The sequence below is a fragment of the Vulpes lagopus genome, chromosome 12 (genome assembly GCF_018345385.1).
Source record: "Vulpes lagopus strain Blue_001 chromosome 12, ASM1834538v1, whole genome shotgun sequence".
Lineage (NCBI taxonomy): Eukaryota > Metazoa > Chordata > Mammalia > Carnivora > Canidae > Vulpes > Vulpes lagopus.
In genome coordinates this window covers 55,256,070-55,277,871 of record NC_054835.1, presented here as the reverse complement: position 1 = coordinate 55,277,871, position 21,802 = coordinate 55,256,070, and the positions used below count along the sequence as shown (strand labels likewise).

At 59.6% G+C, this 21,802-nt stretch overlaps 1 protein-coding gene across 1 annotated transcript in view; it reads right to left on the bottom strand.

Annotated features, from left to right (window-relative positions):
* The window catches only part of MYO15B (myosin XVB), a 29,019-nt gene that overhangs the window by 5,007 nt on the left and 2,210 nt on the right, over positions 1-21,802 (bottom strand). Inside the window, 48 exon segments of the mRNA XM_041726856.1 lie at positions 212-378; positions 486-597; positions 841-982; positions 1,058-1,176; positions 1,395-1,513; positions 1,645-1,720; positions 2,275-2,334; positions 2,515-2,627; positions 3,073-3,280; positions 3,403-3,493; positions 3,572-3,797; positions 3,874-3,981; positions 4,151-4,229; positions 4,422-4,496; positions 4,498-4,638; positions 4,737-4,870; positions 4,989-5,087; positions 5,276-5,360; positions 5,485-5,561; positions 5,656-5,750; positions 5,992-6,153; positions 6,489-6,561; positions 6,798-6,976; positions 7,059-7,294; positions 7,407-7,502; positions 8,455-8,585; positions 8,779-8,836; positions 9,115-9,171; positions 9,825-9,918; positions 12,396-12,565; positions 12,814-12,931; positions 13,311-13,435; positions 13,570-13,615; positions 13,706-13,821; positions 14,014-14,091; positions 16,213-16,338; positions 16,726-16,857; positions 17,101-17,196; positions 18,226-18,358; positions 18,433-18,491; positions 18,606-18,719; positions 19,312-19,467; positions 19,871-19,934; positions 20,104-20,207; positions 20,459-20,555; positions 20,914-20,988; positions 21,145-21,254; positions 21,510-21,573. Of these exon segments, the coding sequence (XP_041582790.1) occupies positions 212-378; positions 486-597; positions 841-982; positions 1,058-1,176; positions 1,395-1,513; positions 1,645-1,720; positions 2,275-2,334; positions 2,515-2,627; positions 3,073-3,280; positions 3,403-3,493; positions 3,572-3,797; positions 3,874-3,981; positions 4,151-4,229; positions 4,422-4,496; positions 4,498-4,638; positions 4,737-4,870; positions 4,989-5,087; positions 5,276-5,360; positions 5,485-5,561; positions 5,656-5,750; positions 5,992-6,153; positions 6,489-6,561; positions 6,798-6,976; positions 7,059-7,294; positions 7,407-7,502; positions 8,455-8,585; positions 8,779-8,836; positions 9,115-9,171; positions 9,825-9,918; positions 12,396-12,565; positions 12,814-12,931; positions 13,311-13,435; positions 13,570-13,615; positions 13,706-13,821; positions 14,014-14,091; positions 16,213-16,338; positions 16,726-16,857; positions 17,101-17,196; positions 18,226-18,358; positions 18,433-18,491; positions 18,606-18,719; positions 19,312-19,467; positions 19,871-19,934; positions 20,104-20,207; positions 20,459-20,555; positions 20,914-20,988; positions 21,145-21,254; positions 21,510-21,573 (5,395 nt within the window).

Below are 21,802 nucleotides of genomic sequence, written 5' to 3'. Positions count from 1 at the left end.
GAGCGAACACGGCGCGCGGGGCCAGCCCCTGCCCGCAAGGAGCTCACACTCTTGCTGGGGAGACAAGGCAGGAAGTCGGGAGACGCAGGGGCAGCGTCAGGCCAAGCGCTCCCGCCCGGCAGCAGGTGGTCCTGGCCGCTCAGGGGCAATTGAGCCCTTTCCTCCTCGACGCCTAGTCGGGCCGCGCTTCGGCCTCTCCCGTCTTCCTCACCTCCACGGCCCCGTCCCAGGGAGCCAGCCCCGGCTCCCTGGGCTGCAGCTGACTCTGGTGCCGGCCGCTCCTCTCAGGCGAGAAGGAAAAGTCTGGAGCCGCCGCTGGCTGAACGAGGTCGGCAGGGAAGAGTCCAGAGCGGCTGCCAGTGGAGCCAAACTGCCAGCCTGGAAGGCACCCAGGGACAGCGCCTCAGCCCCCCGGCCCCTGCCCCTGGGCGGCTCCGCCGTGCGCTGCCCTCCCCGAGCGCGGCCCCGCCTGCCCGCAGCGATACCGGGCTCCAGGGTGGCCACCGGCAGCAGCTTGATGAGGTCCCCACGGTGGAAGCTCAGGAGGCTGTGGTCGTCGGTGATGTAGCTGCGTAGGGCGATGACATAGCCGGAGTCCTGCAGGCGGGACGGTGAGCAGGCAGGGAGCCAGGGAGCCCACCTGCCCCTCCTGCTCTCCCTGGTGGCCTCATGCCCCCCACACTCCAGAGTTCCCACGGCCTGAACCCCAGCCCCCCCACTGGCGGCTTGAGGGAGCTTGGCTGACAGCCCTGAATGCAGCCAGCTGGATGCAGCCGGGCCAAGACCCCCGACCGGGCCCCAGGCCCCCCAGCGCAGCGCCCCCTGCCCCGCCGCACTTGCCTTCCTGAGCTCACGCAGGAACAGCTCAACCATGGCCTTGATGGCGCTCGCCCGCGCCGAGTGCAGCACCAGCTGCTCGCTCTTCAGCGACAGCTCCAGGGTGGAGCTGCCCCGGCACTCGATGCCCAGCAGCTCAGCATAGCTGTGCACAGGGGGCGGTATGAGCCCCGGCTCCCCCCCCACCCCCCGACCCTGCCCCGCCACCGCCCAGGTTCACCTGTATGAGCAGAGGGTCTTCAGCTGGTTGAGGTGGAAGCTGGGGACTTTGGTCACCTTGAGCAGTCTCAGCCCCCGGTGGGACACGCCCAGCAGCTGCACATCACTGCTGCTCTCACCCTGCCCCGAAGGTGGGGGGGTCACTGACAGGCTCCGGGTCCCCACCACCAACCAAGACACCCCGGGGCCGCCCAGGGCGAGCGCTGTTCTTCGTCCCAGGTGGGGCCCGCCCACCCCAGCCCCAGTTCTCATCTCTGCCTCAGGGGCCCATGTTGAGCGTGCTGGGATCCAGACTGGGGTGCTGACACTCCCACAGCCCTACGTCCAGGCTTACTGACCGAGACAGGGAAAATTCGGGAGAAGTAATTGGCCCAGTTGTCCCTAGCAGCCACCACGATGCGCTTCTTGACATTGTCCTCGGTGGTATCCAGCGAGTCTAGGCCCACCTCCAGGTCTTCTGTGGGCAGGAACAGCCCCGGACTGGCCTCAGGCTCCCTCACAGGGGGCACCCCAGAGTTTGCTCCCTCCAGACAGGCAGACCCAGTCCCAGCACTTCAGCTCCCTGATCCCAGGGTCCCTGGACCCTACCCAGCAGGTCTTTCATTTTGCTCCGCTCATCCTCGGTGATCCGGATGCAGGACTTGGCAAAGGTGTCCTTCAGGATCTGGGGGCAGAGCCAAGTGGTCACCACCAGATCCCTATGCTAGAGCTCACCATGGACGCAGCCACACCGGGAGGAAAAGCTGGAGAGCCCGGGGGCAAGGGTGGAGCAGGACCGATGTGGGGCCTCTGAATCCAGGGCCACCCGGGCCCAGAGCTCCCACTCGCCTCCCTCAACCACGTGCACTAGTGGGCTGCTGTTCCTCCGTCAGCAGAGAGAGAGAGTCCCTGAAGGAACCTGGGGGAGGAGGGGAGATGGCTACAAAATTTGGGGGAAGAGACAGGGTCCCAGGAGCATCCAGGGGTGGCATAGGGACAAGCATCAGGGAGCATCTGCTGTGTGCCAGGGCCTGTGTTGGGGACCGTATACACTTCGTTTTGAATCCTCATTGCCCGCCAGCAGTGGTCCTTGCTCTCGGGGATGCGGTGAGGGTTAAGGAAGGAGGGCTTGACACACAGCACCTGCCCTCTGAGCGCCGGCTGCCAGCCTGGCCCTCACACCGGCCCAGGTGCTGCTGCAGTCCCTCCGGCCATGCGGCAGGTGGGCGGGGCTCTCACCTGCTCACAGAGGAGCCTGAGGCAGTAGGGGTGGCTGAAGTTCTCCCGGGGGTAGAACACCTGGAGGGGCGGCGGGGGAGAGCAGATGGGAATGGTGCCCTGCCCGCCTGCCACCCAGACCCAGGAGGAAAACCGGCCCGAGGAGGTGGGTGGTGGGGAGGTGCGGGGGTGCCACCCACAGCGTGCCGCGCACCCCCCCAGCCCAGAGAGGCCCGGCTGCGGCCCTGCCCCCGTGCCCACCTCCTTGCGCAGGAACAGCTTCCAGGACGTGCTGACATAGGAGAAGCACACGCTGCCAGAGGGCGGGAGCAGCTGGGTGGACACTCCCTGGTCCTCCATGGGCCCCATCAAGCCTGGCAGACGAAGGGGCCGAAGGGTTTCAGGCGAGGAGCTGCCAGAGCCAGAAGGACAGGGACACGGGGACAGAAGACGCTCCCCTCCCTAGGGCCCAGCTCCACCTTTGCTGCCTCACTTGCCCACCTCCCATCTCCAACCTCCATTTCCAGCTCTCAAACTCTCCCTGCCGTCCCTGACCACGTCAGCAGGGCCACTAGGTTCCCGATGGAGCCACCAGGTTGTGTTGAGGACAACACCCCGGGACAGTGCTCCGAAGCCACTCAGGCCCCAGAGGTGCCCGGGGCCCTGCCCTAGCCAAGAACGCGGAAGCTGGGGTTCATGGCTCCAAAGTCCGGAAGCCCGAGACCCGGGTGGCTGACCTCAGCCTTGAGGCCTGAGAGGCCGCTGGGACCCTGCCCCGCCCTGCGCAGCCCCCTCGGCAGAGGACAGGCGGGTCCTTACCACGGGGCCCAGGGGAAAGTGTGTCCGGGGCCTCAGGCGGCGGCAGCGGGGGCGCTGGCGGAGGCGGGGGTGCCTGGGCAGAGGGTGGGGTCTGGCCAAAGGGATCCAGCTTCTCCTTGATGGAAGTGGAAGGCCCCAGCTGTGGTGGGACCTTGGGCCGAGGAGCCACAGCTGGAGGGGGGCCCTTTCCTGGGCTGGGGGACGGCATCTGGGGAAGGTCAGAGAGAGTACACCGCTGGGTCTGGGGGGAAGGCCAGCTTTACCCCAGAGACCCCAGACTCCCGAGGTGGGAAGCCACACCCTGCCGCCCTGCACGGGATGGGGCCTCACCGACGTGGGGACATGGGTGTTGCTGATCCCCAGCTTAGCCAGAGCCTCATCTTTAGGGTTGTTTTTCTTCAGGAACATTTTTGAGGGCTTCCTGAGAGAAGGAAGAGGTCCTAAGTCCACAGGATGACTCCCAGGGGTGTAGGTGGTCCTGGGCACCCCCGAGGCCCACCTGGATGGCTGCACTGGCACAGGGACAGGGCCTGGGCGGCTCTGGTACATGCGGATGATGTTCCGGATCTCCCTGCTCGGCTCTGCCCGCTGTCGGGACTCTGGCTTAGGAGCGTCAGCAGGTTCCGCCTCCCAGGCCGCCGGCTTAGCCACAGTCTCTTGTGCAGCTTTGGCCTTACTTTGCGTCACTGGCTTCTTTACTATGGGGGGAGGCGGCGGGGATGGCTCTGACCAGGAGAAGAAGAAACACATGAGACCCTGTGCAGACCCCCAGGGCCAGGCCCTCCCCCCAGGCCCCACCACCTGCTCTTGCTTCCTCCTCGTCCTGTTCCTCCTCATCCTGCTCCTCCACTTGGGGAATCTGTATCTTGGGTGGAGGCTTCACTGTCTTCACCTTGATCTGCTGCTGCCCTGTAAGTGTCCCCAGGTGGCCCGGTCACTCTCCCCTGGCCTGCCCATCGGGCTCCTAGACAGGCTGCATTAACCCAGGGGAGGAGAGTGCGCCCCCTGTGCCCCAGCCAGGCTGGGGTGAGCTGGTGGCCGGGTTTCTGCACAGGCCTGCCATCCCAAGCACCCTCACCCATCTTCTGGAAAAAGTCCTGTTTCTGCCGGAAGCTCTTGGACTGCCAGGGCTTCTCTTGGGCCTCCTGTGAGATCTCCTGTGGGCAGGAAGGGAAAGTGGAGGAGCAGCCCTGCCAGCCAAGTCACCACCCTCCCAGCACCCCTCACCCCACCCATCCCTGGAGCTGGGGCCCTGGGCATCTTTTCCTCATCTTCCTGCTCCTGTGGAAGCCCTGGAGCCTGTGGTCTCCATCCCAGATGGTGCCACCTGCTTGGCCTCCACTCCTCACCCTCAGGCAAGCACCCACCGATTCTGGTTCATGCTCTGGCTCCTCCTGCGGGGCCATGGGCTTCTTGGGCTTAGGGGGCGACGGCTGGGGGTGAGTTCGGGGAAGCAGCTCCAGGGGCCTGGGCCTTGGCCTGGGCCTGGGTCTGAGCCTGGTGCCGGCGCTGCTGTGTCTGCTGCTCCAGCGACAGGGTCATGGCCTGGGTGGTCATCTGCTGGGCCTGAAGGGGGAGGGGCAGTGGGCCCAGTAAGAGCTGGTCTGGCTCTGCCCCACAGACCTGCCCCCACAAGGTGATCTGAGGGCCCTGCCCACCCTCACCAGGATGAGCGCCTGCTGGTTGATGAAGTTCTGCTGCTGGATGGCGAGCTGCCTCTGGTCCACACTGGGAAGCAGGGGCTGCGGCTGCGGCTGCGGCTGCGGCTGCGGCTGTGGCTGTGGTGGCACCACCATAGCTGCAAGTGGCACACAAGTGTCAAGCTTGCACATGGTCCTCTGCTCACTGTACCCTCTGGGCCCCTGATAGGACCTTCCTTCCTCTCCAGTTCCTTGGGACTTGCTCCCCAGCCTTACCTGGCATGGCAGGGACTGCGCCCATTGCTGGCATCATAGGCATGGGTGCAGGCATCATGGCTGGCTGGTATCCAGGCATCTGCACCATCCCTGGGTAAACTGAGGGAACAGGGCCCTGCCAGGTTGATCCTTATCTGGGCCCATAGCCCCCTCTCCCCCGCCCTTCCTCCAGCCCCAGGCAACAAGAGGATGGGTCACCAGGTGCTGGCTGGAGCTCTGACCCCCACATCCCCACCTGTGCCACTGGACTAGGAAGACCCTGGACAGATGCTCAGCCCTGTACTCACCCATGGGGTAGCTGCCTTGCTGCATGGGCCCAATGGCCCCCCCTCCCTTCATGCGGCTGCTCAGAGCCCAGCCTTGCTCCAGATCCTGAAGGGACAAAGGCCACAGGCCACAGGGTCAGAACTGGAGCCCTGGGAGAGATGGGAGAGGCAGCGGAGGCCCCAGGGGGTAAGGCCATGGATGGGGTTGGCTGTGTGTGCAGAACACTCACGCTGTGGCTTGGGGAGAGAACTGGCTGGAAGAGGTGGTCCAGGAAGCCATCCAGGTTCCCTGAGCCCCGAGATTCACCTGCAGGGCCAGAGGAGGGTTAGTGTCACCCTGGGGTGTGGGGCTCCCTATTCCCATTGCAATGCCAACCTCATTGTGCCCATTCTGGCCTTACCTGAGTAGCTCCTGCTGGGTAGTGTGGGGGCTGGAGGTGGACCTGGAGGCAGTGAGGGGGCCTGGATGCCAGGGGCAGGGGGGATGTCCTCAGCTCTGTGGGAGACAGTGCGCTCAACTAAGGGGATGCCTTGAATGGGGGAGGTGTCCAGGCTGACGCCAGGTCTAGAATCTGCCGTGGCGGATCATCCCCATGCGATAGGAGAACGCAGGGGGAGGGTGCTGGGCTTGTAGCAAGTCCCGTGAACCCTAGCGTGTGATAGGCTGGCTCTGGGGGTCACCTATGACAGAACAGAGACAGGAACAGGTTGGGACAGGGGGCTGGGGTGGCACCTACAAGCCATGAGGGGCAATGGGGTAGCTGTGGGGACTGATTGGGTCCCCTGGGTCCTCGGTCTGGCCGATGAGATCCAGCACGAAGTCACAGCCAGCCAAATCCTGCCAGGAGTCCCCGGAGTGCAGTGACACGGACCAGCCACGGGGGGGCAGCTCCAGGCCTCTGGGAGGGACAAGGGCCTGATCAGCCAGGAAGGGGGGGGCGGGCAGAAAGACACCTGAGTGCTCTTTTATTTCTTGACCTAGTTCATTAGAATCTGGACCACAGATCTCACCTCTACTCCCGCTCCCTACCTTGAATCTATTCTCTGGCCCCTGCCCACTTACCCCTCTACACAACCCCCACCCCACCCTCGCACACCGCCCTGGGGGAGTGGGGTGCAGGCCTCATTTGGAGGAAGCACCCAGCAGGAGAGTGGGTGGGGAGGATGAGGAGCACGCAGGAAGAGGACGGGACAGTGGTCAGTGTTGGCCACACCCCACCCCAGGCCCCCGCACCTGCTCTGCAGAATCCACCCGGCGAACTGCTCTCCTGTGGTCCAGGACTCCACCTCGGCGGAGTAGCACTCCTCTATAGGGACAAGGGGTGGGGGCCGGAGTGAGGGGCAGCAGGCCCTGACAGAGAGGGGCTATTGTCCCCAGGGGGGTTCCAGGAGAGGGACAGAGGACAGCAGGACAGGACCCTGCGATCAGGGTCACTGGGGTGCAGCCGAAGGGCTGAGGCAGGAAGGGGGTCCAGGGAGGGTGAGGAGGCGGGGCTGGCTCCCCTGTAGGCGTGGGGAGGCCGGAGCAGAAGGTGAGCATCACCATTGAAGGTAAAGATGTCCAGTGCCATGCGGCCCCGCCGCCAGCCAGCTGTCCACTCGAGTTGGGTGGGTGGGTGGGCCCGTGCCATCCTGGGGGCCAGATGCGTCTGTTCCATGGCCCCCAGCAGCTTGTGCTGGCACAGTGCTGCCATGCCTCTGGGGGCCTGGTCGGACACAAATCTGCGGGGACAGCACAGGGCTGCAGCGGGGGTGGGCGCTCCACCAATCCCACTCCCTGGGCCCCACGTGGCAGGCCCCTTACTTCAGTAGTGGCTTCTGTAGGGTGGGCATGGGGGGAAAGGCGCTCAGCAGGATGGCCATGAGGGCCCAGCTGCGCTGGCTCTGCTGCTCGTCTGGGTTGTGCCAGATCTGGGCCACAAGCTGGCTGAAGATCTCGTCCCGCAGCCCTGGCCAGCGCTGTCCCTGTCGCACCAGGTATTCACCCATGGTCTGCTCCTGCCATGGGGCCAGGGACCCATCCCCCAGGAGCCGCAGCATCTGTAGACGCAGAGCAAGGTGAGGGCAGGACTTGCAGGGCTCCCCTACACTCAGCCAGCACCCAGGAGCCAGCGCCCAGCCCGCCCCGTCCCCTCCCCGACGTGTCACTCACCACCTTGTTGATGTCCAGGGCATGCTGAGGGTTCTCACCATCCAGCCGGGTCAGGGGCTTGGCCAGTGGCTGTCCAGGGCTGGGCAGCACTGGGTCCTGCAAGGAAGGAGGGAGACAGTGCCTGAGCAGGTGCTGGTCTGTGCTGACCTGGAGACGGCCTGAGTGGGGCCGCTGGGAGCACACGCCCTGGGAGAAGGTGACGGGCTGGCCAGGAAACTACCTTAAAAATGCATTTTGGTGGCTTTTTCTTTCTTCTTTCTTTCTTTGGCTCTTTCTTTCTTTCCTTTCTTTCTTTCTTTCTTTCTTTCTTTCTTTCTTTCTTTCTTTTTCTTCTTTTTCTTTTTAAGATTTTATTTATTTATTCATGAGAGAGAGAGAGGCAGAGACATAGGCAGAGGGAAAAGCAGGCTCCATGCAGGGAGCCTGACATAGTACTCGATCCTGGGTCTCCAGGATCACACCCTGGGCTGAAGGCGGCACTAAACCACTGAGCCACCCAGGCTGCCCTCTTTCTTTTTAAAGATTTTATTTATTTATTCATAAGAGACACACGGAGAGGCAGAGACACAGGTAGAGGGAGAAGCAGGCTCCCCGCGGGGAGCCCGATGCAGGACTCGATCCCAGGACCTCGGGATCATGCCCTGAGCCAAAGGCAGACACGCAGCCACTGAGCCACCCAGGCATCCCTCTATTGCTGTTTCTAACCAACTTGGGATCCTACTCAATGTGCAGTTTGGAATCCTGCTTTTGTATCCAACGCTGTAGCCTGGATGTTTACCTTACTGCACACCCTGAAATGACAGGACTTCAGTGACAGGGCAATGCCACGGGTGTTAACAAAGGTGTGGCATCACAGATCTAAGTTATTCTAGAGAGTTCAGGTTTGATGGATGTTCTCCAAGCAGGGTGGCTGCACCTATCACCCCCATGACAGGAAAGGATGGGTGGAGGGGGAAGTAGGAAAACTGGGCACAGCTGCTGCCTGGCAGGGCTAATACTTGGGGAGCCATGGAAGTCAGCCAGAAAGAGCTGAGGTCTGGCGACCTACCAGAAAGTTCGTGGAGATGAAGCTGGAGAACAGGAACTGGTTGATGTCAGGCGGGAGGGTCAGGTGGGGCCGGGCAGGAACTTCGGGGGGCATGGACTCGGTGATGCTCTCAGCCAAGGCTTGCTGCCGGCCTGGGGATAGCAGCGAGAGGCAGCCCAAGAAGGCCCAGGTAAGGAACCGGCTGTGACCCCACCTCTGGGGCAGAGGGAGCTCAGGGGAGCCCAGAGCATCCTAGGGAGGGACTGTAGGGACAGACCCACTGCACCACAGACAGACCGGAGGAGGGAGGGGTCATGCCAAGAATGACACTTAATCAAAACTCACCTTCTGCTGTCTTCAGCATGACGGCCAGCTCAGCCGGGATCTCCAAGCACCCCAGCTCCTGGCAGGGAGGAAAAATTGGCCAGCTAGTAAAGGAGGGGGCATGGGGACCCAGTGGCTCTCCTCACCCCCAGGACCATAAACTTCTCCAAAGACCAAGGATTTGATCCTGGACACAAATAGGACCCCAAGAGCCTTTAGAGGGAGACCATGGGCCCAGGCCTCTTCTTGGGAGGCATAAAGGATGTTCCCCTTGGAACCCCACACTGATCCTCAAGCCGTGCCAGTTTCCAGAGGTTCACACCCCAGTGGACACCCTCCAGCTTCCAGGCCACCTACCATGCTTGGGACTTTCTTGTAGGCTTTGCGGCTACACCAGCCACGCCAATGGCCAAGCTGCGGGGGGGAGATGCAGGAGGAGCCGGTGCCCGGTGAGGAGTCTCCGCGAACCTCCTGGCAGCTCCTCCCCACCTCAGCAGTTCAGCTGCCCCCTCCCGCCCCCCAGCAGAGAAACAAGCGCAGACCCAGAGGGCCAGCTGCCTGCTGCCAGCCCTTCAGAGCCCTGCTGGCCTTTGCTGCCCGTCTGCCAGGGTGCTGGGAAGAAGACAGGAAGAGATGGTCCCGGGGACAAAGTCCAGCCAGGGAGGAGCCCTGGGGCGGGGGGGGGGGGGGGGGGGCACTATGTGGGCCCTGACCTTTGAGCCGCTTTATGGCCTGCACAGTGGAGTCAGCAGGCAAAAGAGGGAAGCAGACAGGCCCTGAGGAAGGTCTGGAGGGGACCGGCAGGCACCCCAGGTGGGCAGGGGAGCATCAGCCTCTGGAGGGTGGGCAGCGGTAAAGGAAGTGACCTTCCGGAGGCCCCAGCCTCCCCTGACCAGGCAGCGGGAAATGGGAAGAGTGGACCAGCAATGACTCTGAGACCTTGGTCCTGGTGCGTGGGGGCCAGGGGTGGACCAGGCTGGGGTCTGGCCAACTTGGCCAGCAAGGCGGCCTGACGTCCCTACCATGAGCTGCTGAGGGCAGCGGCCCTGCCCGGACGTCTACCTGACCTGCAATCTCTGGCGCCTCCGGAGCAGGGGCCGGGCCACCAGCAGGATGGTGTTCAGTTGTCCCAGAGCCGCCCGTCGCCGGAGGTACCGCTTCCTGGAGGCCGGGAAGGGGGTTGGAGAGGGGTCCAAGCGTGGTCCAAGGCCTGGTACCCAAACCCTCTGAGCCGAGACATGAACATCAGCGTGGACCCCAGGCCGACGACCCCTGGGTGCTTAACTGAAGTCATGGGGAAAGGACAGGACACCTTGAAAGAGCAAGTAAATTAAGGTGTCCGACACAGGCGATTATAGTCTTAGGCGGCAGGCAGAGCCCACCAGCAGGTGCACCTCTCTCCTGCTCGCTCAGTGTGGTCGTGGATAAGTCACCGTGCCTCTCGGCTTCATCGTCATCATCCACAAAATGAGAATTCGTGTAATCCTTGCCCCATCACAAGATTAAATGAATCAACTGACACGTTGAGAAGAGTCTGACACATTTTTAAGCAGCCGAACTTCTAAAAATGAAAAAACTGCTATTGCTAGGAGTCTAATAAGAGATCGAAGAAGAGATCATGTCTTTGAGAATCTTCCAGGTATAAGAAAAACTAGACTTCTCAGTGACGGAGTCCAGAGCAGGATGAAAATGAGAAAATAAATGTACAGCTTTGAGGTGGCCAACTGGCTCGGTAGAGCATCTGGGGGGTCATGAGCTTAAGCCCCGTGTTGGGGGTAGAGTTTACTTAAAAAAATGATAATAAGTGTACAGGTTTTGTACATCAAAGGACACCATCAAGAGGGTCAAAAGACAACCCACAGAATGGGAGAACATTTGCAAATCACGTATTTGATAAGAGTTTGAGGACATCTAGGATTTATAAAGAACGTCCACAACTTAATAAGACAAACTAAACACACAAAAGGCAGACAGAGGACTTGACTAGACATCTCTCCAAGAGGATACACAACTGGCCAAGAAACACACGAGAAGATGCTCAACCTCGTCAGTCATTAGAGAAATGCAAATCAAAACCCCAATGAGGCACTGCTTCATGCCCACTAGGATGGCTATCATTTAAAAAGTAGAAAATAGGGTGCCTGGGTGGCTCATTGGTTGAGTGTCTGCCTTTGGCTCAGATCGTGATCCTGGGGTCCTGGAATCGAGTCCCCCATCCGGCTCTCCGCAGGGAGTCTGCTTCTCCCTCTGCCTGTGTCTCTGCCCATATCTCTGTGTCTCATGAATAAATAAAGTCTTTAAAAAAATTTTTTTTAAGGTAGTAAATAAGTGTCAGCAAAGCTGTAGAGAAATTGGAACCCTGACCCAAGCTGGTGGGAGCTAACTCCTCAAAAAACAAAACACAGAATGACCATATGACCCAGCAATTCCACTCCTAGGGAAAGACCCCAAAGAACTGAAAGTAGAGATTCAAACAGACACGGGCACGCTCGTGTTTCCAGCAGCCTTATTCACAATCACCGAGAGGGGGAAAGAGTCCAAATGACCACTGGTGGATGAGAGGAGACACTGTGTGGTCTGTGCACACAGTGCCACGTTCGTCAGCTATAGAAGAGAAGCCAAGTCCTGCTACCTGTTACGTGGCTGAACCTCACAAATGTTCCACTTAGCACAGTGAGCCAGATGTAGAAGGAAATACCGCATGAGTCAACTTACATGGAATATCTGGAATAGGCAAATTCATAGGGATAGAAAGTGGACTGGAGTTTACTGGGAGCTGGATGAAAGGCGAACAGGGAATTATTGCTGAGGGATGCAGAGCTTCGTTGGTGATGACATTTTGGAAGTAGATCGTGGTGATGGGTGCCCTGTCTCGGAAGGCTCCCCTGGGCTCCACGGCACTGCCCTTATTTTGTTCTCAGCACTTTACCGCCACCTTTTGAGTGACTGGTGGCTGGTTTACTGCCTGCACCTGATCCTGCCACCACCACCAGCCCCCACCCCCCCTACCCCCCTGGGTAGGTGTCACCTCTGCCTCCATCCCGGGGTCACCAGCTCTGGGCCCAGGGTCATGAAGAAGGGCAAGCAACAGCTGTTGGATGAATGAGCACAGACATTCACACCAAACTGTGAAGGTGAGTAGGAGCTAATTGTGTGAAAAGGGGGAGGGAAGTGTTACAAGAGGGAGAAGTCCAAAGAGCCTGGAGTATAAAAATCTGACCTAGCGTCTGGAGAGGTAGGCAGAGCCCCACACAACCTGATTCATGCTTTTAAAAGATCATTCTTGGGATGCCTGGGTGGTTCAGTGGTTGAGTGTCTGCCTTTGGCTCAGGTCATGATCCCAGACTCCTGGGATCAAGTCCCATATCAGGCTCCCCACAGGGAGCCTGCTTCTCCCTCTGCCTGCGTCTCTGTCTCGCTCTGTGTGTCTCTTATGAATAAATAAATAAATCTTTTTAAAAAATTGAAAGACTGGAGGTTCAGATGCCCTCAGCAGATAGTGAGCTTCTTGTGAGTCGGGGTATTAGAACAGAAGTTGTATGGACACAGACCCGGGGTGCTGACCGGATGGCCCCCGGGGCAGGTAGACTTTCCTTGAGGCCCCACCACCTGGAGAAGGGTCATCCACCCCTGCAGACCTGGCCTGGAGCCCTCGCACGCGAGCCTGCATCCGTGGCAGGAGGAGGCGGCTGAGGCGCTGGCGGGAGATGCAGGTGCGGAGGCTGCGGTGCAAGGTGAGCAGGGCCTGGGAGCGTCGGCGGGTCCAGTGATGCTCCAGCTGCTGCCAGCCGGGCTCCCGCAGCAGGACCTGGGGGCAGAGAGGAGGGGCCCCACCCTGCTCTTCTCCTGAAGCCTCCGCCTCCCCCCTTCCAGCGGGACAACCGAGTCTTGTGGGGAGCCCAGGACCCCTGCCACCCAAGCCCACTCCGTCTCCTCACCACCCAGAAGGACCACCAATTCCTGAGTTTGTCCTGGGACACTCCTCTGCCTTTCCAGCTGTGCCTCCCTCTCTGTGTGCGTGCACGCACACGCCCATACACACACACACACACACACCTGGGTGGCTCCGAGGTGCCAGAGGGGTGACTCGGCCCCCAGCACCTGGCTCAGGATGGCGCCACACCTCTGGCGGTCAGAGGACTCTCCCTGCCCCTCTGTCTCCAGGGCCCGGAACCTGCCCCGAGGATGGAGAGCTGAGGTCAGAACAAGCACAGCGAGGCACCCCCCACTTGTTTGACCCCCCACCTCCAGCACATATTCAGTCTCTAAGTCATTCAACATTCAACAGCGATTTGGAAGGCACCTACTATGTGCCAGGCACCCAGCAGAGCTTTGCTGAACAGAGGGGCGAGTGGAGGCACGGAAGGAAGGGGCTGATGACTAAGGAAGGGAGGAGGGACAGAGGGAGTGGAGAGAGAGCAGTGAAAGGAGGGAGGCTGGAGCCAGGCCCATGTCCCTAGGAAAGGACACCCTGAAGGGGTGCTAGGCCCCCCCTTGCGGGTTCTGGCCCTGAGGTGCGGGGGCCCTTGGCTCCCTCCACCCCGGGGTCCTACCTGGCCAGGAAGGCCTGAAAGGCCACGCGGACAGGAAAGTTGGCACTTCGGGCGTACACGGCCTCCAGGACACCCGCCTGGTGCAGCTGCTCTGCCACGTGTCCCACGTCAAAAAGGCCTGGAAGCTGTGGCCATAGAACAGAGCCAACGAGAGCTGGAGTCAAGGGGCTTAGAGCTGCGGGGGAGGCCGGGGGCTTCTGAACAGGGCAGGCAGGTGGATGCGGCCAGGTGCCGTGTGGGGGGTGTGGTTGAGGCTCACCTTTCCTGGGTTGGGGTTGAGGCACTGAATGAGATAGACGTAGCTCCTGATGGGAGGAAGGGGGGTCACTTGGGCACAGACAAGCTCCCCCCCCATTCAAGTCCCTGGGGTCTCATGTGGGGGCCGCTGTTCTCACCTGCCCAGCCGGGCTATGAGGTCCTCTAGGGAATGCTGGAAGCGGGAGGCCAGTGTGGGTTTGCGTGGCCCACCCCAGGATGGGGACTCTGCTTCCTGGAACAGGCTGCCCACCAGCTGCGGGGCGAGGGGAGGCTGAGCTGGCTCGCTTCCCAGGCCTGTCCAGAGCCCAGCCTGTGCCCGCGTCCCCGGGAGCCAGGGTGGGCCAGTCCCCGGCATCCAGACCCTGGGAAGCTCAGCCCATGGTCCAAGGTGGGGGCGGGGGGCAAGTGTGGAGGGGTGGGGGCTCAGAGGGGGCTGGCAGGGCACCTGCAGCTGGCTCTGCGCAAGCATTTCTGCCACGGCAGGGTCAAGATGATCCCGGTTTCTGTTTACAAACCTGTGAACCTGCAGGAGACAGTGTGGGGTGTGGAGGAGAAGCCCAAGGGAGAGGCTGGGGTGGAGGCCTGTCCCTTTGTCACAGTCCAGCCTCTCCCACTGAGCTAAATAAAGGGCCACCTTTGTTTTTTTCAACGAATGGCTCTGAGAAAACTGGAAATCCCCGTGCACATGAATGAAGTTGGGCTCTTATCTCATACCAGATATAAAAATTAACCCAAAATGAATGGATCAAAGACCTAAATTTAAGGCCTGGAACTCTAAAACTCTTAGAAGAAAACATAGGAAGAAAGCTTTGTGACGTTGGACTTGGCAACGATTTCCTGAATAGGACACCAACAGCATAGGCAGCAAAAGAAAAAATAAATGGGATATCATCAAAATGAAAACTTTTGTGGGGTGCCCGGCTGGTGCAGTGAGTGGAAATTTGTGACTCTTGATCTCGGGGTTGTGAGTTCAAGTCCCACATTGGGTGTAGAGAGGACTTAAATACATTTTTTTTAAAAGATCTTATTTATTTATTCATGAGAGACAGAGAGAGGCAGAGACACAGGCAGAAGGAGAAGCAGGCTCCATGCAGGGAGCCCGATGCGGGACTCGATCCCTGGACCTGGGATCATGACCTGAGCTGAAGGCAGACGCTCAACCACTGAGCCACCCAGGTGTTCCAATAAATAAAAATTTTTTCAAATTAAAACCTAAGTGCATCAAAAGACTTTAAAATTTTTTAAATATATTTTTAATAGATTATATTTATTTATTCATGAGAGACACAGAGAGAGAGAGAGAAAAGCAAAGACACAGGCCAAGGGAGAAGCAGACCCCATGCAGGGTGCCCGATGTGGGACTCGATCCCAGAACTCCAGGATCACACCCTGGGCCGAAGGCAGGCACTAAACCACTGAGCCACCCATGGATCCTACTCCCCCCCCTTTTTTTAAAAGAAAATGTGAGTTCAAAAAAAAAAAGAAAAGAAAATGTGAGTTCAAGCCCCACTTTGGGTGTAGATATTACTTTAAAAAGTTTTTTAAAAAGTTTTTTTGGGGCACCTGGGTGACTCAGTCGGCTAAGCATCTGCCTTTGGCTCAAGTCATGATCTCAGGGTCCCGGGATCGAGTCCTGCATCGGGCTTCCTGCTCAGCGGGGAGCCTGCTTCTCTCCCTCTCTCTTGCCCTCCACTTCATGCACTCTCATTCTTTCTCTCTCAAATAAATAAATAAAATCTTTTTTAAAAAGTTCTCTTTTGTGGTTTTCTTTATTCAATCTCCTTGTGTGTGTATTTAGATGTGATTGGTTTTTGGTGAGGGGGGCAGAGGTATGATTAACATATATATATCCCCTGGGTTTCTTGGTTGGGTAATTCCTGAGTGGTTTGTGTTTTCTTCTATAACCAAAGCATGTCACCTCTTCCAGGAAGCCCTACGGGACTTGCCCTACCTCAAACTAGCCACATGATCTCACCCTTTATATGAGGCCTCCTCCCCTCAGCAGTTCTCCTCCTGGGTGAGTGTGCAGTCACTGCGAAATTGTGAAGGGGGAAGGGCAAGTCCCTTCAGGGAGCACCTAGTGTGTGCTAGGCATTTGCCTGACCACTTCCCCATTACTGCATTTAATCTTCCCAACAGTGTTATAGGACAGACTGTATTCCCATTTTAAAAATAGGAAAACGAAAGTTCAAGAGAAGCAGGCAGGCCAGAGGCCAGTCTCGTCTCCCTTTACCCCGTGGTGCTCATCCAGAACTCATTAAATTATGCTTGGAACTGTGTAGGGCCTGGGGATCCCTGGGTAGCTCAGCAGTTTGGCGCCTGTTTTGGCCCGGGGTGTGGTCCTGGGGACCCGGGATCGAGTCCCACATCGGGCTCCCTGCATGGAGCCTGCTTCTCCCTCTGCCTGTGTCTCCGCCTCTGTGTGTGTGTGTGTGTGTGTGTCTCTCATAAATAAATAAATAAAATCTTAAAAAAAAAAAAAGGAACTGTGGGCATAGGTAGAAATAACAGTCAAACCCTGAGAGGGGCCGCCCCTCACTTACTCCTCTTTCTCATCAGATGACTCAGCTCTGGGGAGGGGACACCAGGGCCACATCGCCCTCACTGATTCACCCAAGAGTCTGTCCCTGATTTACTCTGATACCTGGTAGGTGACGGTCCCCGCGTAATGCCTCACGGTGAAGATAGGAAGGGGCAGCTGGGGTTTGGCATAGCAGGTGTGATTGCCATGGTGATAGTGGCACTTCTGGAGGAAGGTGTGGTCTGTGGCCTGATAAGAGGGATGAGCTTCCCTCAGGGCTTTGCACATGATGTTCCCCTGCCCAGACTGTGTGTCTCTCCAGGGTCAGCCAGTAAGTACTTGTGGAATGGGTGCACCGCGGCCCTGGGGCTTGCTTCCTACCAGCTGGAGGCCTGAGGGACCCCCCCGCAAGCCCTGCATGAGCCCCATGCAGTCCCCACTACCCTGCCTGTTCAGGACTTGAGGAACCCCAGAGAGGTCAGGTATCTTGCTCAAGATCACCCAGAGACAGGATTTGAACCCAAACTGTGCTGAGAGGCTATGAGCAGAGTTTCTGGACCCCATCATCTATTGCTCCTCTCGGAGGCCCTGCTGGCCCTGACCTGGCCACCAGGGCCCCCACCGCTTGGGGCTCACCTGTGACAGCCATGTCTGGGCATCCAGGATACTCAGGAGGCTGTGAGGCTGGTCTATGAGGAGGTCCAGGCAGGTATCCCGCACAGGCTGGGGAATGGGCTCCCAGGACAGCAGCTCTCGCCGACACACCTCCTGGGAACAGCCAGCATGGGGTCAATTGTTAGAGCTCATTGGAGCCAGAGCAGGGATGGCCCTCCCATTGTCCAGATGAGTAAAATGAGGCCCAGAAGGGCTGAGATGGTTCGTAGTGTGGTGGGGGCGGGGATGGGGGTTTGGGGGCAGAGTTCTTAGTTCAGGGCGCTCTGTTTCTCAGGGATGGCCCCTGTTCTGGAAGGCCTGGTGTTCCCAGCCACCACCAGGCCCAGGGCCTCTTACCTCCTCCTGGGCCAGAAGCATCTGGCTGGAGAAGAGCTGCAGGCGCTCGCTGGCAAGGTTATTACACAGCTGCTCCAGGCCATTCACCCTCAGGGCCTGGAGGAACAGGGGCAGTGACGTGGGCACCCACACAGGGCGGAGGCACAGGGGAGGCCTGCACGCTGACCCGCTGACCTGGTGTCCCTCATTCCCCTCCCAGAACTCAGGGAGGAGTGGTGCCCTGGGGCTGCTGCTACAGCCCACGGGGTCAAGCCCAAAGGCCCAGGCCTCAGCCCACACCCCTCCCTTTGCCTCTGTAGGACCGTGAGCCTTCAGGCCTCTGGTCACAGCCATCCTGTGGTCTTGAAGGCACCTTTTCCTATGAGCTAGTGGCTCGCTGGCTATCAGAATCCTACATCCTCATAAGCAGGGCTCCAGGCCACTGCCTCCAAGAAGCCTTCCAGAAATCCTCCTGTAGAGATCACAAGTCCCTCCCTCTGTGTCCACCAGCACTTTACTCACAAGCCCAGCAGAGCCCCTCCCTCCATGTGGCTTTTTACAGAGAGCTCTGACACACACAGTGACACACACTCTGACACACTCTAACACACACACAAGAGCACGTATGTGCACATACACGCACACTTGCCACTGTCATCCCTCCCCACAGAGAGGGCATAGTCACCAAGGGCATGCTGGAGAGGAGACAGCAGGGGCAGGTGACCAGTGCCCACCCAGGGAACAAGAGTGGAGGCCACCTTCTCTTGCTCAAGCCCCCTCCTCCCTGCCCGGAGGATGTAGGATCTTCTAGAAAGGGGTGAAGAGCTTATGAAAACTCAGGACCATTCAGGGGACTGTCCCTTTTCCTGCTTCTCTTGGTGTATGGGAAGTGAGGCTGTGGGCTGCTTCATCCTAGGGCTTCCGTCTTCTGCTGCCTTAGAGGCTCCTATGAGACTCTGCAAGGCCAAGCAGGATGGAACTCTCCAGAGGTGATGTCAGGACTGGACAGGCTACACCTGTGGAGTGTGTGCTGTCTCATGGCCAGGCAGGCAAGAGCTCACAAGTGCTCCCCTCAGGGAGCGCTGACCCCAGAAATGCTCAGGATGAGGTGGGCACCCCATAGTGGGGCCTGCCCCAAGGGGTGACCTCAAAGCCGTAGACATCCACGACAGTGATGGTGTCCATGCTCTCCCCCTCTCTGGGCGGTGCCAGCTGCGCATTGGTCCTCCTCAGAAGCCAGGTGAAAAGCCGTGAGTACAGGGCCTTGGCCAGGGCGTCCCTGTGGGCACGCTGAGTGAGCCTGTGCGGTAGAGTGGCCGCCTGGCGATGGCTCCCTCCCGTCCCCAGGGCCACCTGGCATCAATGGCGCTTTCCATCGGCAGAGATCTGCAGACCCAGCCATAGGGTGTCTCCTGGAGGACAGAGGAGGTAGGGCACGTGGAACAACAGGCCAAGTCTGCGGGGGGTGGGGGGTGGGGGGGTTGGGGTTGGGGCTGCCTCCCGACCCCGAGGAGCCCAGGGCTCACCACGACCCTCCTGGTGACAGCCCCCTCCAGGCGCTCAGGCGGCACCAGCAGTAGCCGGGCTGCTGCGTGGATCTCGGCCCAGCTGGACACAGCAGCCACCTCCTGGGACCCCCGCTGGACAGAGAAGGGAGGAAGCAGGGAGAGCTGTGCTGGGGAATGGGCCCTCCCGCGGGGCAGGCAGGGCCTGGCTTCCTCTTCCTGGGAGCTGCCCTGCTGCCCAAAGTCAGACTGTGTGGGGAGCTGACTCTGGAGTGGAGGGAGGGGGGCCCTGAGATTGAGTCCTAATTTATCTTCTTCACTAGCTGGCCGGCTCTGGAAGTTGCCTCCCTCTCTGAACCTCCACTGTCTCACTGGGTTTTTTTTTGTTTTAGATTTTATTTATTTATTCATGAGAGACACAGAGAAAGAGAGAGAGGCAGAGACACAAGCAGGCTCCACTCAGGGAGCCTGATGTGGGACTCGATCCCGGGTCTCCAGGATCATGCCCTGGGCCGAAGGCAGCACTAAACCGCTGAGCCACCCAGGGATCCCCTTTTTTGAAAAAAAAATTATTTATTTTTTTATTTAAGTAAGCTCCATGCCCAGCATGAAGCCAGGCCTTTGGAATCTACCTACAAGTGCTTGGTATCATTGCGGCCCTGATGATGCAAACATGCCACAGCTGACCCGGCGTCCACACTGGCCGCTGGCCGTGGCAGGAGCCCACCTCTGAGGAAGAGAAGCAAATGTTGCCCAGGTGCAGGATGGCGGCCAGCACGGCCCAGGTGGCAGTCACCTCCTCGGGGCATATGACCTGCAGGGTTTTGTGCAGTCCTTCAAAGTCCTGGGCGTCGTCCTTACCCTGGAGACTGCAGGCCTGGCCCTGCGGAGCACAGCAGGGGTCAGGGGACAGGGCCCAGCCGCCAAGAGCTCCACTCCACCAGGGCCACTCCTTAGACCCCTGCGCAAGCCCTGTCACCCAGCGCCAGCTGGGTCTTCCCCGACCTGGTTGAGGTAGTAGTAGGTCTCTGGCCCCTGGAGGGAGAGCTGCTCCCGTTCCACAGGGTCTAGCCCCGCCAGCATCTCATAGAATACATGGAAGCTCCGCTCAGCCTGGGCCTTTGGGGAGAAGGACTGGCTTAGGGGGAGTAGTGGTCCGGTCCTGGGCCTTAGGGGAGCAAGGACAAGTCCTGAGAAAGGCAGGGAGGGGGGCTTAGCGACCGCAGGGGCCCCCCACAGTGGGCCCTCCCTCTTTCCCATTCTGGGAGCAGCAGGGTGGCTCTTACCTGAAACACCACCCTTGAGGTCTCAAGCAGATAGTGTGACACAGAAGCTCCCACGATGACCCCACTGTGGGCACAGGACAGTGGGTGGAGGTGCCCGGGGTGCATGCAACCTAGGGGTGCTGCTCAGAATGGGACACACTAGGGGCTGGACCCAAGGGCAGCAGCCTCAGGTTCCCAGTGAAGGGAAGTGATCATGAGTGCTCCCTGCGCCCACCAGGACTCCCGGCACTCACCGCTGCAGGCAGAAGCAGAAGACCTGGCCAAAGCGGCTGGCGTTGGCATTGAGGACTGTCTTGGCGTGGCCAAAGCTGCTGAGCAGGAGCAGCACGCCATCCAGCTGTGTGGGGGAGGAGCATTCAAGCGTCCCGGGGCGGGGCGTGGCAGTGGTAGCCAAGGATCAGCTGAGGATACTTTGCGCCCAGGGGCTGTGCTCACCCCTGAGAGGCTCAGACCCCCCTACCTGCCCCATGGTAGGCAATGCCTGGGGCTGCCCCCAAGGAGAAGCCTGAGGCTGGAGACCATTCTCCTGGCCCAAAGGAGAAGGAAGGTCCCTCCTGGATCCCTGGGAAAAGGCCATCTGCCCCTCACCTGACATCTTCTGTCCCTTGTCTGCTCCTGTGCCAGGCTGCTGAGGAACTGCACGATCTTGCTGGCAGCCTCTGTCTTCCCGGAGCCACTGTGCCCACTGCAGGAGGGAGGGGCCAACAGGGTCTCCGGGAAGGGGCACAGAGGACACCCCACTGAGCCCAGGAAGTGGGGTATGCCCACCTGGAAGTGAACAACCCCTGCACACACACACACACACACACACACACCTGTGGAAATGTGGAAAGACAGACGCAGGGCATGGAGACCAAAGAGAAAAGTCTCCAAGATGCCACATTCAAGGGCACAGAGATGACTTAAGCCAGGAGCACAGCCCTTACCAACTCCATCGCTGCTGCCCAGCAGTGGACTAGACCAGCAGCTTCAAATGCAGACCCCACATCCCCTGCGTCCCAGCCCTGAGTGGCCTGTGGGTTTAGCGGGGCACCACCACTCACCTGAGGAGAATGCATGTGCCCTGCCCGGTGCTCTGCGACAGGCTATAGGCTGATACCACGATGGCCAAAATGTGTCTGAGGGAGGAGGATAGGGAGCCAATGAGAAGGCTACCAGAGTTGGGCCCTCCTAGGTGCAGACAGGACCCTCAGTCCCCAGGGTCTCAGGGGACATGCTGGGGCTTGGGCGCCCAGGGAGGTGAGCAGAGGGTTGGTGGGGGCAAAGTCACGTACGGGGTGGTGTTAGGGGCCTTCTTGGGGTGGTAGCTGGCCAGGACCTCAGCTGAAAAGAGAGGCAGGGGCCGACGGGGATTCACAGAGAGCAGAAGAGGCCCCCCAAAGGTCTGGGGAGAGAAGTAGATGCTCTCATCAGAACATGGAGAAAGCACCCCTACTTCCTCTGCTACAGATGGAGTGGGACTCGGGAGCTCCCCGGCCCAGTCCCCAGCCCCCGGCTCCCACTCTGCAGGTCCCCAGTGAGGGTTCAGACCCAGCCCTGGGAGGAAAAGGAAGGAGAAATTCTAGAAGTGCCAGAGGGCCCTCTGATCCCAGGAAACAGGGAATCCCACCCCACCCACCCTCCCCAGGTGCCCCCATACGTAGATTCGGCCCAGATGAAATCTCTTCTTGAGGCACAGCAGCACAGAGCTGCTACACACTGGTCTGTGGCGACAGCGGGATAGAGAAGCGGGGAATTGGGGGCAGAAGGAGGTCCTGGGTTAGTGCTGCCCCCGGCTGCAGAGGTCCTTTGGGCAAGTCGTGCACCCTCTCTGAGCCCTGACCAGAACACAGGGGCCTGCTGCCAAGTGAGGTACCCACTTCATGGGGGCTAGGAGCACCACCAGGTCGCTGACCCCGAGGCAGGCTGTGAGCCAGAGAAGGAAGTCCCAGG